Source organism: Chiroxiphia lanceolata, chromosome 23, assembly GCF_009829145.1.
Source record: "Chiroxiphia lanceolata isolate bChiLan1 chromosome 23, bChiLan1.pri, whole genome shotgun sequence".
NCBI lineage: Eukaryota > Metazoa > Chordata > Aves > Passeriformes > Pipridae > Chiroxiphia > Chiroxiphia lanceolata.
In genome coordinates, this window is record NC_045659.1 from 4,195,761 (window position 1) to 4,210,196 (window position 14,436).

Below are 14,436 nucleotides of genomic sequence, written 5' to 3' on the forward strand. Positions count from 1 at the left end.
GTAACCTCCCTTTTACAGCAAGTAGAGCGCTCTGCCCTGCTGCTGGCTCCGGTCCCATCTGCCTTCTCTCCCCCCTTCCCAGACGGCTCTGCCTCCCAGGTTCAGCACCCTCCCAGCTCTCAGGTACTGTCGCCTGACGAAGCTGTCTGCCTCCGCAAGAAGAAGAGACACCCTCGTCAGGACCCCTTCGCCCGGCTCTCGGCGCTGAAGGACGACCTCTGCCACCGGCAGCTCCCCGAAGACCAGACAGCCATTCTCAACAGCGTGGACCACGATGACACCAGCGGGCACGCCACCCTGCTTTAGCCTGCGCCGGCCCCAGGAGGTTGAACAGGAGCGGTGGAGGGAGCTGATGGGGATGGAGGTGATGGGAGAGAGGGGGCACACCCCGATGCTGCTGCCTCTGCCGGGGGGTTCGGCGGCTCGCGGCGGGGACGAGCTGGGGGGACCCTGGGTCAGACGGGGAGGATGCTTTGGGCTGGGTGCTCCTCGGATCCGCTTCTCCCCCCACCCCAAACAGCTTCGGTGGTGGGGTGGGAAGGGTGGGGGGGTGTTGCACCTCGGTTTTGGGAAAGATCTCTAGGCTTCAAAGGCACAGACGGAGCTTTTGACATCTGCGTCCGCGGCGCGCATTTAGGGAGAAAGTGTGGGGTTGAGCAGCTGGCCCTCAATCGCCGGAAGAAATTAAATGACACAGGGTGTAATTAATTGACAAGAACCTAACAACCCAGACGGGAACTGGTAATCCCGTGAATCTGATTATGATAAAAAAAACATGACCAAATAATCCCAGGAAAGCTGTAATTGTGAAAATCTCCCCGCCTCCCCCTTCCCAGCCTCCTTTGATGTGAAGATAACAGCAAAACCACGCGTGACACCTTTCCTTACCTATCTCTGAAAGGGAAAAGCCAGAAAGACCCCGAGCCTTCCAATCAGTCTGAGGTGTGAGAAATCACCCCTTTGTCTGTGCAAATGCTTTTGAGCCTCGGCGACGCGTTCTGGGCGCCGTGCGAGCGCACGGGTGCGGGGCCGATCTCACGCGAGGGCGTTTCCCCCTCCAGGTACGGTGCGTGCCAACTTTGAAGAGGGTGGTTGCGATTAATTCTTCCCGACACTCTGTATATCGCAGGCAAATGTCCTTCGGTGCCGTGCAGTGATGTGATTTCTTACCGTGTGTGATGCTTAATCTTGACTCGTAACCGCGAACCGGGGCGACGCAGGCGTGCGAGCGGAGGGGGTTTGGCTGCATTGGTCCCAAAAGCCGCCGTCGGCAGGTGCTGAGCCCGGGCGGGAGCGGCTGGAGGTGCCCAGCTCTGCGGATGGACACGGACGGCTCCTCGGAGCGGCCGCGCAAAGCTAAGCCCAGCGTTTCGCGTCAGCCTAACACACGTTCCTGCCGGTTCCACCGTTCCCCCCTTCCTTTCTCCCGCTCCAGCCCGGCCGTGTCGGCTGTGACACCCGCCGGGGTCGTGTCCCTCCCTTTGCCCCCCCCCCGTTCCCCTCGGTAATGCTGTTCTAACTCTTCACCAGAATGTATTTCCTCTTCGAAGTACTTAGGGTAGGTTTGGTGGCTGGTGGTTTTCTGGATTGCACAGGCCTTTTTTTTGGTTTGTTTTTTTAGCAGGAAAGGTGGAACCCGCTCCGAGAACAGCCGGGCTCGCTTTCCTGCTCTGCCTCCACTCTCTGACTGCGTGGCCTTGGGCAAGTCACTTAACCTCTCTGTGCCTCAGTTCTCCCATCTGTAAAATGGGGATAAGTCATATTTGAGCACTTTGGACAAGCACTTGGTGGCCTACAGACTGCAAGTGCTACGTAAATGCTTAGTGCTGATACCAAGCAATCCCTACCTTTAAAATATTTAGAGGTTTTTTTGGTTTTCTTTTTAGTTTGAAGTGGTAAAATCAACCGCTGTATCCAGGTTTGCACAGTTCTTCCTCTGCGGTAAAGTGCTAAACCCTCCAGCCTGCCTGGGAATAAAAGACCGAGTGTTTCATGTAGATATTCTTGCTTTGAGTGGATTCAGGCTGTAGAAAAAGCATCAGGAGAACCGAAGAGCCTGCAGGCATGTTTTTGCCCCAGGCTCTCTATTTGCATATGAAACTTTTGTTTATTCCCAGGTAGAATTGCCAAGAGATTCTCTGCAATTTCGCCTTTAATTCTGCTTTGCCTTGGTTTTTGCTCTTGCTGCTGGTTGAACCTCCAAGGGCTGAGATGTTTGGAGAAAGACGTGAGCTCTGGGTTGTGATCTGGCACTCCGGCCACGCCACGCTCTCAGGTCGGAGCCTGTCTATTGCTCTGCCAAAAAACACCTGGTTTCAGAGGTTGTGCTTCCTCTCCCAGCAGGATGCTCGGGAACCTTCGACCACCAAAAGCAGAGCGCCGCGTCTTTTCCAATCTCCAGGCCCTCAGTAAGGTTTGAACCACTGGACAATAAATCCTCTGAATCGATAACGAGATATTTCTGAGCTTTAACAACTTTGTGTAGGTGGTCTTCAAACCATCAGCAGGTTTGTCTCGGGAAGGAGGGAGGGTCTGGCAGAAGTGTCCCTCTCTTTCCAGCCTGCACCAGGGCCTTTTATTGACGTGACGAGTGACCTGACGTAAGAACCTCAACTCTCAGAGTGAGAATTCAACTTTGCTAACAGTATGACTGCGGATTTCTTTTATTTGAGTGTGTTTTTAGGGTTTTCCCTAGAATCCGCTCGGATCTGAATTGATTTAAATGCCATTCTCCCGCTCAGCAGCGGGGAAAACTCTGCCTGGCTCACTTCAGCTTGCTGGTAACTTCAGCTGGGCTGCTCCTGATGGGCTGGGCTGCTCCCCACGGACAGGTGACCATCGGGGCCGGGGGAGGTGTGGAGGCTTTGTGCTGGCCGTGCCGTGGCCAACTCGCTCTTCCTTTTGCTCTCGTTGCCTCAGCCTCTCCAACAGAGGGTTGCTTTTTCCTTTGAGTGCTTTCCAAACTATTTATGATGCCCGTTCAGATGGGCAAGGCGCTGTCTTCAGGCTCTTGAGGTTGCTACCTCGGGACTGTGCCCCATCCCGTCTTAAGGAGCTCTAGAGGACTTGGAGTGCAGGGAAGGTTGACGGAGCGTGCCGGCTTGCTGCGTCAGTCTTTTGAGAGTTGTTTTCCTTTTGCAGGTGTTTTGAGCCACTGGGCTTTTCATGGTCTTCGACCTTTAGAGCCTGGAGCTGCAGCCCTCTCTCTTTCAGCCGTGTACCTGCCACGCTGCTGGAGTGGGAAATCCCGCCCGGGCGCCTCATGGAAGCAGCTCCTCCCTAAAACCATCCTTAACTCCTTTCCCTGCTAGACCGAGTTACCTTCCGATAGACTCGGGCCGTGCTTTGGCTGACTGGCTCACCTCTTGCTTTGGCAACCTCCTCGCTTCTCCCAGCCCTCTGGTTTCCATGCCCTCCAGGGGGTCGCTCCTCTCTCCTCCCGTGGACCTGGGACATCGAAGCCGTGTCAGACGATGCCAAACGCTTCCCCCATTTCATCCCCGTTTGAACTCCGTGCCGCTTTGGTGGTTTGCAAACACAGCTGCTGCTGCTGCTGCTGCTTCATTTTTTTTAATTTTTTTTTTTTTTCTTTCATGCTGCAAAATATATCTTGATTTTTATCTTCCTGGGCCAAACTCTCTTATTTTATAAGCTGGTCTGAGGTAGACGGCTCTTTCTTTATCAGTAACTGTACGATTCCTCCTTGCACATTGTGAATGCGATGTCTCATTAGGTCCCTTGGCAAGTCCTGGACCACGGTGAAAAAATGCCTCTGAATCACAAGGAGACTTGTCCCTGGGCTCCTCTGAGGCGTCAGTGCAGGGGTGCCAACCCAGTTTTGGGGGGTCCTTGCTGGTGCCTCTGCCTGCAAGGTGGCCACGGTGGGGATGCTCCAGTGCCGTTTTCATGCCACCGTGGGGGCTGCAGGATTTGGGCATCCCAAGCTGGGGGAGATGACATGGAGAGGTAGGTATAGGGTGTTGCTGAGATCCCTTGGAAAGAGGGGGTGGTCATGGTGTGCCGTCCCTCGCAGCCTCTCCAATAAAACCTGTGTGTCCCTGTGCAGTCAGGGAAAAAGGGCAGGGAAAGCGCTTTGCCTGCTTTTCCAGCAGGACTTGCTGAGCTTTCACCCACGTGTTTTTGAGGTGACTTTGCCGTGCAAACCCAGCAGCGTTTCAGTTTCGCAGCGTTGACATGAAGGAAAATGCAAGTTACTGTAAGTGGGGGGGAAGGGGAGCATTTAGGGCTCGTTTGTGGGGCCCCATTTCTGTGCCTGCCACTTACTGCATCCAGAGGAACTTGGAGCAGTGGGTTTGTAGGATGGGGGGAGCTGGAGGGTCCCAGGGTCTCTTCCCAGTGTGAACCTCAGCATGGTTTGTGGTCTACCCCCTGAGCAGGGGGGTCTCCACGAGCCCCCAGGATGGTGAGGGGTGTCTCTGTGAGCAGGTGATGCTTTTCCCAGGGGGATGCTCATTCCTGCTGCCCTGTGCAGGTCACCTGTGACTTGGAGGCTGATTTGGGGCACTGCTGGGCTCCAGGCTGTTGATCTGGTGTTTATCACCTTGTCAGCTGGCTCGGTGCCACTCGCTTTGGAGGAAGTCTGGAGGTGACAGTGTTTGGTAAAGGGAATATAAAAGGAATAATAATTTGCTGTACCCACCTCTGGGGGTGTTGAGGGCTCTGGGTTTGGGCTCAGCAGCCCAGGCACAGTCCCAGCAGGGCTTAGTCATGTCTCATGACATCCAGGCATGACACGTGTTCGTGACTTACTGCTGCTCACACCTTGCAGCCTGTATCAGGACAAAACCCTCCTGGCATTTTGGTTTCTCCTCCTGCTTCAGGCAGTGACGTAGATTTGGGAGTTCTCGGAGTTTCGGGTTGGTTTCAGCTGTAGCTCTTGTCTGGGGGGATTTTTCCATGAGGCTGGACCTTCAGGGATTTCCACGTGTCCCACGTGGGCTCACTGCGGCCCCGGGCTGGCGGAGTCGATGCTTTTTTGTGGAAGGAAATCTTTTCAAGGAAGTGGAGTAAAATGCACTGTATATATGAGATATAAATAGATAGAGAAGCATAGGACAAAGGTAGATAGGTTTGCAGAATTCAGTAGATTTGCATGTCAGGGGTATGTGTGTGTCTAGGGGAGAGTTAAGAGCTGTAATGAAAGGGGGATTACTGGGATGGGCAAAGCAGGGAAGGGGCTGGGAGCAGCTGGAGCCCGAGGGGAATTTGGGAATGGAGAGGCACGCCGCAGGCGTGACCTGCTGCACACAACAAATTGCTTTTTTTCCCTCATTATCTCCCCCCCCCCATTTTTTATTTTTGCTTTGTTCATTGTCTGTGACTCACCCCTGGGCCGTGACATTGAGAAGCAGGAGGGACGGGTCCTCTCCTCTGCGTGTGCGACGCGCGTGGGGCGTGACACGGGACGTGACATGGGAGGGGGACGTAATGTTGCCTCACCTCTGGTGCCATCGTTTAAAGAAAAAGCTGCACCACGCAGAAACCTTTCCCTCAAGTCCCTCTAGATGCTGCTCTCCGGTTACTCATGTGAAAGCATTTTGCTTTGCATCTGTTCTTCCCAGAAAAGCGTGAGTCAGAAGGGATGAGACAGGGGTACAGCTAAATTTGTCCCCTGAGCTGAGGAACGCGGCGCCGGCTGTGCCAGCCGGCCCCAGCAGTGACTCCGTGGAGGGACAAGATGTTCTTCACAGCATCTTTATTTTAAACCTCATTAGCAGGACTTTGAGGATCTGAGGCAGAGAGGGGATTTGGTCATCAGTGATGCCAGAGCCAGTTCTGGGTTCGGGGACAGCCGAATTCAGGCTCTGTTCATACCACACTCCAGGAGCCCATCCCTGTGCTGTCTGGGCACAGTGTAACCCTTAAAGGAAACAGGATGTTTACTCCCATTTCCCCCCTTCAGCTTAATTTTGGGGGGTTTTTTTTTTCCCTGTTTCTGTGTGTCTTGACTCCCCTCTGCCTGTGTTTGCTGGGGAGGAGAGGTGGGAAGCACACGTGTTCCTGCTGGAGATCTGTCAGGGAACGCATGATCCAGGAACTGAGGGTTGGGAAGCAGCATCCAGATTTGGCAACGCTGGTGCCAGCTGAAGAAGAAACTTAATATTGCACTTAATTCCCATCAGTTGGTACATCCCCATGTGGGAAGGACTGGATGCTGGTGCTGGGAATGGGCCGGAGATGGGAGCCTGTTCCCCTCCCCTGGTGACTGGGATGAAGAGGGAGCTGCCCAGTGCTGTTTTTCCCCATTTTCCCCATTTCTGTGGTTTTGACCTGGCAGGTTTGTGCTGCCTGAGCTGTGTGTTCCCTGTCATTGTGTGGCATAGGCATCTTCCTGGCCGTGCTGGGTGACCTCAGGACATCCCCAATCCCAGGGCTCTGGCTGACTTTTGATACGTGCATGGATGGAGGAAGGACCTGGGGAGGGGGGTGGGCAAGAGAAAGGGGGGGCAGACAGGCTGGTCCAGGCCTGGGGGGTTCAGGTGCAGAAAGCATGTACTGTAGTGGTAGCTAAGGATTTTTATACTGGTTGCAGTGGGGTGGGAAACTGGCATCCCCCAGGGAGGAGAGTTTGCCCAGATTTTGGCTTTACCATCAAAATGACACTTTCTCTCCCAGGGGGACTTTTATTCTTATCCTCCTGAGGTTGCAGGGGACCAAGAGGGCTGCAAAAGGGGGTGCCCATCTTCCCAGGACTGAAAGCTCCTCTAATATCCCCCCACTCCCCCCCCAGCACTTATATTAAAATAAAATTTAAAAAAAACCCCAAAACCTTGAGAAATGAGCCCCAGTATCTCTATCTAAAGAAACGATATTGGTGTATCGAAACTGCATTGTATATAAAATTAAACAAATATATATTTACTTTCTATTTTAGAAGGGGGGGGAGAATAAATATTTAAAATAATTCCTTAGTAATAGGTGTCAGAAACTTCTGTGCAGCATGAGAGAGGCTGTCAGAGGTGGGGGGGAGAGTCTCAACAGCGGGAGCAGAGCGAGTATTTTTACATTATATTGCGCTTCAGCTTCTCTGCTTCTCCATCCACCTATAAATAGGCAAAAATATATATACAAATATATATATATATATATAAAAATTATATATATCTAAGTCACATAGCTGTTTTATTTTTGTATCCATGCCTAGTGCTGTTTGAGCAATACGGTGGCGAGGGAGAGGAGGGCTGGGCGAGGCTGGGGGGCTCGTGGGGCTCCGGGGGATCCGCCGGCTCCGGCATCGCTGCTGTTTGCTGCTGTCACGTTGCTGTTTCAATAGGGAAAAATAACTGAAAAGGGAAAAAGTCCCGGGATGGGGAAGCCTGGGCCTGCTGCCAGCTCGCCCAGGGCCACGGCGAGGGGGTGGTGTTTCCATCCAGGGCTTTTCTTTCCAGAGAAAAAAAGACAAATTTCAGCTCTGGGGGCGCTGCTCGCAGCGGGAAGGATGAGGCCGGGCTGCGAGCTGGGGGGTGGCACAGGATGGGGGACACACTGTGGGATGGGGTCCCCACACCACTGCCTCGCTGGGCGCTGTTGGCCACCCATCCTCGCTGTCCTCATAAATCCTGAGGGTTCCTGAAACCCTCCTGTGGTTTGTGGAGCCCCTCAGAGCCACCCAGGTGGCCACAGTGGGTCCCCACACGCGGCTGGAGCAGGGAACCTTCTCTGTAGGCAGGTCAGTACCTCTCCACCAACCAGAGTAACTCTGGCCATCGGGATTTGCTGGTGCTGGGGAGGCTGCTGGTATGCACTGGGGTGGGAAGGGGGCTCTCCCTGCCCGGATGGGTGGGAGATGAGGCTCTCCCTTGTCCCAGTGGTGAGGAATGTGCTGGGGATACTTGGGGCTTTTCCTGCAAGGACCCGCCGGACCCCCTTCCCTGTGTGCCCGTGGGTGGTGGGGGGATGAGGAGCCAGTTTTGGGACTGAGCAATGCCAGGGAGCAGCAAACCACCCCCTCTGCCTTCGCTGGGGCAGGATTTGGGGATTGGCTTTGGGCAGTGGTTACCCCTCGGGCTGTGTCCCACAATCCTTGGCTCTGGGAGGATGCAGATGCTGGTTTTTGGGCTCAGATGTCCCCGAGGGGATGGTGGCACAGCCCCCGAGTGCTTCCACCCCTCCAGAGCCAGGCAGAGGTCCCTCACCGTGGTCATGCCATGTCCTGCCAGGCTGAGGCACGAATGTAATCCCGGGAGCTGGCCCCTCACAGCGGCACCGTGTCCTCCGTAGGTGTCACCTGTATTTTCCATGATATTTCTGTCTTCTTCGTCGGGTTGGGGAGGGTTGGGGGGGGGATGTTTCTAATATCAAGCCAAGATTTGTTCAGCACCAATTCTTGATATCGAAGCAAAGCATGTTTGGTGGGACTAACTTGCATTTATTAGCGGTAAATACATAAGTGAGTATTTTATATGTTTAAAAAAAAAAAAAAAAAGGATGTAAGGAGAAAGAGAAGGGATGAGATTTCTCACCGATCGGTGTCCGGGCTGGGGGGGGCTGCACTTCCCCCCCACCCTCCCCCCGGTGGGGCTTTGGGGTATTGCCGGGGGTGGGCAGGGGGGGGCGGGCAGCTTTCTCCTTTCCCCATCTCCCCTGGAATCACTTACAGAAAAAAAACAGGAAAAAAGGAAAGATATAAATGTTTACAAAGCACACTTTCCACAGTAGCGTTAACCCTCTGGATGCCAAACAGACACATCAAGAGCTGCTCCGCCCCTCCCTCCCTCTCGGCCGCGCCCACAGCATCGTCCTGCTTCCCGCGGTTTGGTTTGGTTTGGTTTGGTTGTTCCCGCATCCCCGCTGCCTCCATCCGCCGCAGCCGCGCGCATCTGGCAGGAGCTCGCTTTTCCCGGGGGAGGTGTTTGCTTCCCGCCCCCTCCCAGGCTCTTCCCGCTCGGCCGGCGGGAGCGCTGGGAAGCGCCCGTCTGCGCTCGGGGAGGCTTTGGCTCGGTGGGAGATGCCGGCACACGCTCCCCGCCCTCCCAGATGCACTTTAAGGCCAAACTTCCCTTTTTTCCCCTCTGCGGGGCTGGCAGAGAGCAGGCAGGGGATGCTCCCGAGGACCCAGGGGGTGCAGGACCTTCCATACGGCTGTGCAGGCTCCAGTCCCTTGGCATTCCCATGTGGGAAAGCCCTGTAGAAATCCTCCTGGAAATGCCTACATTGCCGTAAGGTTCCCGAGCCATCCTTTGGGCATTTGGAGGTCACACCTCCTCGCCAGCTCCCAGGGGAGCATCCCTGGATCACCCAGGGGGCATCCCCAGATCCCCCCGGGAGCATCTCCAGCTCTCCCATGGGAGCATCCCTGGCTCTCTGGGGGAGCCCAGACTTTTTAATCCCCTTTTAATAGGTTTGTAGACTCTCTGAACCCTCGTAGACCTCCACAGGTAGCTCTTGATTTAATTCCCTCCTAACTCCATAGTGTTTTCCCCTAAGGCGGGATTTTCTTCCAGACCCAACAGGGGTCTGGTTGCGTGGGACAACTTTTTCCTCTTTTTAAGAAGAATTTCTTGCCTCTGGATATAAAGACTAGACCATCCAACCTCGTTTCCATCTCTTGAATGTCGAGTATTACGATGTATAACACACGTTAGGGTGCTCTTTGGTGCTGTTTCAATGGTAACCAGTGGAACTGACTTTTTTTAATAACAATAACAATAAAAGAAACTTTAGTACCGCTGGTTCCATAACGTTCGTTGTTGTGACTTAATTTTTATTTTTTTTTTTAGTTTCTTTTTTAATTTTTGTTAAGGTTTTTGTTTCGTTGTTGTTTTTTTTTTAAATCCTTTTTTAATTTTTACTAAACAGTGAGTAGCGATCAGCTGCCGAATCTCTGTGGTGTTGATTTTTTTAGTGACTGCTGTGAGAAGGGGTGGGCTGTGTCACACCTGAGTGGGATTTGGGATCGAGTCACTTCGTTTTGGAACTGCACACAGCAACACTAGAGTTTGATGGGAGCCCAGACGGCAACTAGAGGGTTAATTTTTGAACTTTCAGGTATGTTCCTCAGAAGAAAATAATAATAATAATAATAATAATAATAAAAAAATTATTAAAAAAAAATAAGAGAAACAAAACACTATTTTTTCAGTAAGCTTTTTTTTTTTCTGTAAACGATTTACAAATAAATCTGACATGATGGTGCTGTACCAAAGCCTTATATGAAACTTATTCTGCGCTCTATATAATCTCTCTGTACCTGTATTGTTGCTCTGGGCCTTCTCCAGGGCCAGTAAATGCCAGCAGGAGGGACCGGTGGCCGCGTGCTCGGCATCGGCATCCCCGGGAACGGCCCGGAGCTGCTCCGGGCCACGGGGAGGGAAAGCCAAATTTCAGCCTCGCTCCCCAGGTGTGCGATGAGGGGCACGGAGTGGGGAGTCCCTCACCCCAAACTCTCCTTCCGACTGGGTGCTATCCTGCCCTGGGCAGGGAACCGAGACCTCGCCGGGAGCGCTGCCCGCTCCTCCCGGCATTCCCGAGCTGGTCTCCAAGGGGATAACGACCCACTGAGCCCCCTCATCCGGGGGGATTTTACATCTTCCAGATCAGCCCGACCTCCGCAGCGCTTAGCCAAGGCAGACCCCTGGCTCTTGCCCTGCGAGCCCTCTCCCTGCCCTTCCCCTGGGGCCGGCTGGGAGCTGGGGCTGCTTTGATAGCTCTAAGCAATAATCCCACTCTGCCAAGAAAGTTGGGTCCTTTTGGCTCTTGGACTGTTGTCAGTTGACGAGTAAATGCTAAATAAGCCAACAAAAAATTGGAAGAAATGAGAGTTTGAAGCCCTGCCTTACTGGGAGTAGCTGGTCCCTCGGTCTCTGCCTGTTGGGATTTTAAGGCCTGCTGAGTACTTAATTTATCGCCGGTAACATTGCATGTTCATAGATTGACTTTTTGGGTTGGTTTTGGTTTTTTTTATTATTATTATTTTAATGTACCCACTATAAGAAATTCTGGCAGTGTTGCAATGTTACGTACAACTAGCCATGCTGTAGGAGAATGATGGGTTTTGGAATCGATTAACTTGCTCCTCATGTAACATTACCCTGCTTCAGAAATGTTTTGTATTTTGATATAAATAAACATTTGCTAAAAAAAAAAAAATATATCTATAAAAGGACTTGTCGCTCTCGTTGATTTGGGTGGAGGGGCTGAGGGGAGGGGGTGGGCTGCTTTGCCCTTGGGATGCTGGGCTGTTCTTTGTCCTGAGCATCCCATGGGGTGCAGTGGGGTGCCCCAAATCGTGTTTTCCCACTGGGATTTGCAGCATGTCCAAGCTGAGATGGGTACCGAGATGGACACTGATGCTCAGATCCTGCTTTTGGGAAAGGACTAGGAAATGAGAGAGCCCAAATCCCATCTGACAGGGTGATGCTGTCCCCTCAGAGCCCAGGGATCCCACCCCACCTGCTGCCACAGCTTCCCTTTCTCATCCCCCTCCTCTAGCCAGGCTGACCCGCTCTTCCCTCCCCTTTGCCTGCTGCCTTTGGAGTTTTTTGCCATTTTTTGGCACTGATTCAGGCGGCAGCAGCTCTCCTGGTAATAAAGGCTCTGCCAAGCAATGGAGCTTGATGGAGCTTGTCCGGGACTGTGCAGTGTGTGGTGCCACGATGTCCCCAGCCTCGCCGGTGGCCGTGCCACGAGGTGGCAGTGCCGGCTCGGCAGCTCCCGGCGCTGGTGATGAGGATGGAAGGAGAAGAGGCTGCCTCGACCACCTCCGGCACCTCTGTCCTCTGTGTATCCGCCCACAGGGCTGGGATGGAGGGGCTGCTTCTGTCTGTCTGGCCTCCTGCTTGTCCTTGAGCTGCCCCCCAGTGCCGGGGTGCCCACCGAGTCCCCCCGGGCTCCCTGCAATGTTTTTAGGGGCTGGCTGCTCTCTGGGGAGCTGTGCTGCCCTCACACCCCTCAGTGTGTTGGGGATGTGGCTCAGGGCTGTGCAGCATCTTTGAGCACCAGCTCCAGGACTTCCCAATTAAACTCCTCCCCAGGGGGGAGCAGAGATGCACACAGAGGCCACTTGCACATCCCTCGCCGGCTGCTCCCCAAAACTGTGCCCAGGGCAGCCCCAGCTTGCCCAGGGTATTCCCACATGGACCTTGCACACCTCTGTGCAGGTATCAGGGACCATCCTGCTGTGGGTGCCACAACACCCTGAGCCCAGCACAGGCAGATGCTTGGGAGTCATTTAGGTGCTGCCACCCAGCTTTGCTCCAGTCTTGGTGAATCCCTCTGGGAAGGAGGAGGGATGAAGTGGAGATCCAGGCCCCCCATCTAGATCCTGTTTTACAGCAGAACTGATCCCTGCTGTGTTAGAGGGAACGGGAGGGCAAAAAGAGGTGCTTGGGCTGTGACTGAGGTGTTTGTGCAGGTAAATGATGCTGCAGGAGCTCATCCAGGGGCATGTGGGTCCTGGGCTGGAGGGGCAGGGTGCCACAGGGATGAGGTACCCCTGGTAACCCTGTGGCAGGTGGGCAACCCAGCTGTGCTGATAGCCTGGGGCAGGGTCCCTTGTCAGTGTTTTTAAGCCTTACAAGGACAGCTGGGACTGATTTGGCCTCTCTCAAAGGGCACAAGAGCTGAGAGGAAAACCTGAGCTGCCATCACCCAGCCAAGGTGTTTCCAGCATTTTGAACATCCCTCCCCAGGTAAGAAATTCGTTTCACCTCCCACCCCCTGGAGCCAGGCACCATTCCCCTCCTGTGGGGCTCTGGATCTGGCTCCTGGCTCTTTCCCATCCCCAGTGGGGGCCAAACCTCTGCTGCCAGCGTGGGTGGTGCTGGCAGGGAGACAGGAGGTGGCAGTGACGTGAGGGGATGGACCTCCTGCTCCAGGGGGAAGCTCCCTGCCCTCCGCAGGCAGGTCTGGCTGGAGCCACCATTCCTGCTATCAGTGAATTATTGATTGGATTTACCGCCACAGCTCTGACAACACCATTACTGGCTTTGACTTCATGTTTAAATCATCACTCCAATAGCTCGGAAAGACGCGATCTTTTATTTAAAACGCACTCAGTGGCTCTTTTCGATGCCCTGGCTCGACGTGCTGCTGGCAGAGGGGAGGGAGCCATGGGTGCACGGCCGTGGGAGAGTGATCCCTGTGAGAGGGGCTTCAGGGACACTCAAGGTCACTGCACTGAGTGTGGAAGAGAAGAAAACAAACTTCCATCTCGAGATGAAAGGCTGCAGGTAACAGGGAAGAGCTGCAGAGGCTGTGCCATCCCCCACGTGCTCCTCCTGCCCCCTGCTCCACCTTCAGCCCCATCCCTGCTGCCTCCACACACATCCCTGTGGCTGATGGAGCAAGCAGGGAGCATCCCCAGTGCTCTGTGGTCCCAGCTCGTCCTGCTTTGCTCTCCCACACAGCCCCTGGCCGTTGCTGTCCCTGCTCCCCATCCCCAGCGCATCCCAAGCTCCCAGCCCAGGCTGGATGGAGATCCTGTGCCTGGGCCTCCTCTCTGCTGTGACCTGGCTCCGGGATGTGCAGGGCAGCCGTGCTGCTCTGGGGGCTGCAACTTTGGGGGCACATTAATAGGGGTAACAGCCCATAGGCACAAATTCCCCCCTCTTTGGGGTGCTCTGTGCCATCCCCTGCCTGGGAAGTAGGTGGGTGCTGCGGGGCTCCCTCCTCCAGGACAGCAGGGCTGGCTGTCCCCACTTGTCTTTTTATCAGCTTTACCATCCAATATTCCCTGGCTGCTTTGTCTTTGCTTTACATTTATCAATATTACCAGCTGATCCTGCAGTCCCCCTCCGTGGGTTTATTAATATTGCCCTCTGATCTGCGGGAAGCGGCCGTGCTTTATATTCCTGCCCCATCCCCAGCTCCTCCAAGCCCTGATGCCATGTTTAATTAGATTTTCTCCTTGGCTCAGGCAAACACAAACTGAGCTCCTGCTATCTCTCTGCTGTGCTGGAGCTGGTGCCTGGCTGAGGTGGACAGCATCCTCCATCACATTAATATTCCGGTGCCAGAGCACATCTCGGGATGACGCGGTCTGGGAGGGCTTACCTGGGGAAGGGGATGATTTTTAATCTCCCCCCACCCTGTTTTGGCATTTAACCTGGCAGAGGAACATCTTTTCCAACAGGATCAGGGTGGCCAGGTTGAGGGCTCACGATTAGGAAGCAGCTCAGGGTCCCTGGACCAGAAATCAGAGACACTGCTGCCCCCTCTCCCATAGTCTTACCCCCATCCCGCTGCTCTTGGGCCATTAATGTCATTTTTCAAGGAATCTTTTTGGGCTTGGCTTTCTTCAAGTCAGTAGGGACCAGTTCTGGCCTCTCCCACTGCTCCGTGGCAGCCTTTCCACATCAGAGGGAAGGAAAATTGTTTATGCAAAGTTTGTCAGTCCCTCCAGGCACAAAGGGAAGCGCTGATTGTTCTCCAGCTATCTCAAATCTTTTTGCCAGTTTCCAAAATTAAAAAATTTTC

General features: G+C 53.9%; 1 protein-coding gene across 5 annotated transcripts in view; it reads left to right on the forward strand.

Annotated features, from left to right (window-relative positions):
* The window catches only part of IGSF9B (immunoglobulin superfamily member 9B), a 49,414-nt gene extending 38,531 nt beyond the window's left edge, over nt 1-10,883 (forward strand). For 4 of the 5 annotated variants that reach the window (XM_032709523.1, XM_032709524.1, XM_032709525.1 and 1 more), the window contains one exon: nt 83-10,883. In XM_032709523.1, the coding sequence (XP_032565414.1) occupies nt 83-306 (224 nt within the window). In that variant the 3' untranslated portion in view covers nt 307-10,883. The remainder of the gene's footprint in view (nt 1-82) is intronic. The other variant, XR_004360727.1, reaches the window with a different exon arrangement.
* The last annotated feature ends 3,553 nt before the right edge of the window (nt 10,884-14,436 follow it).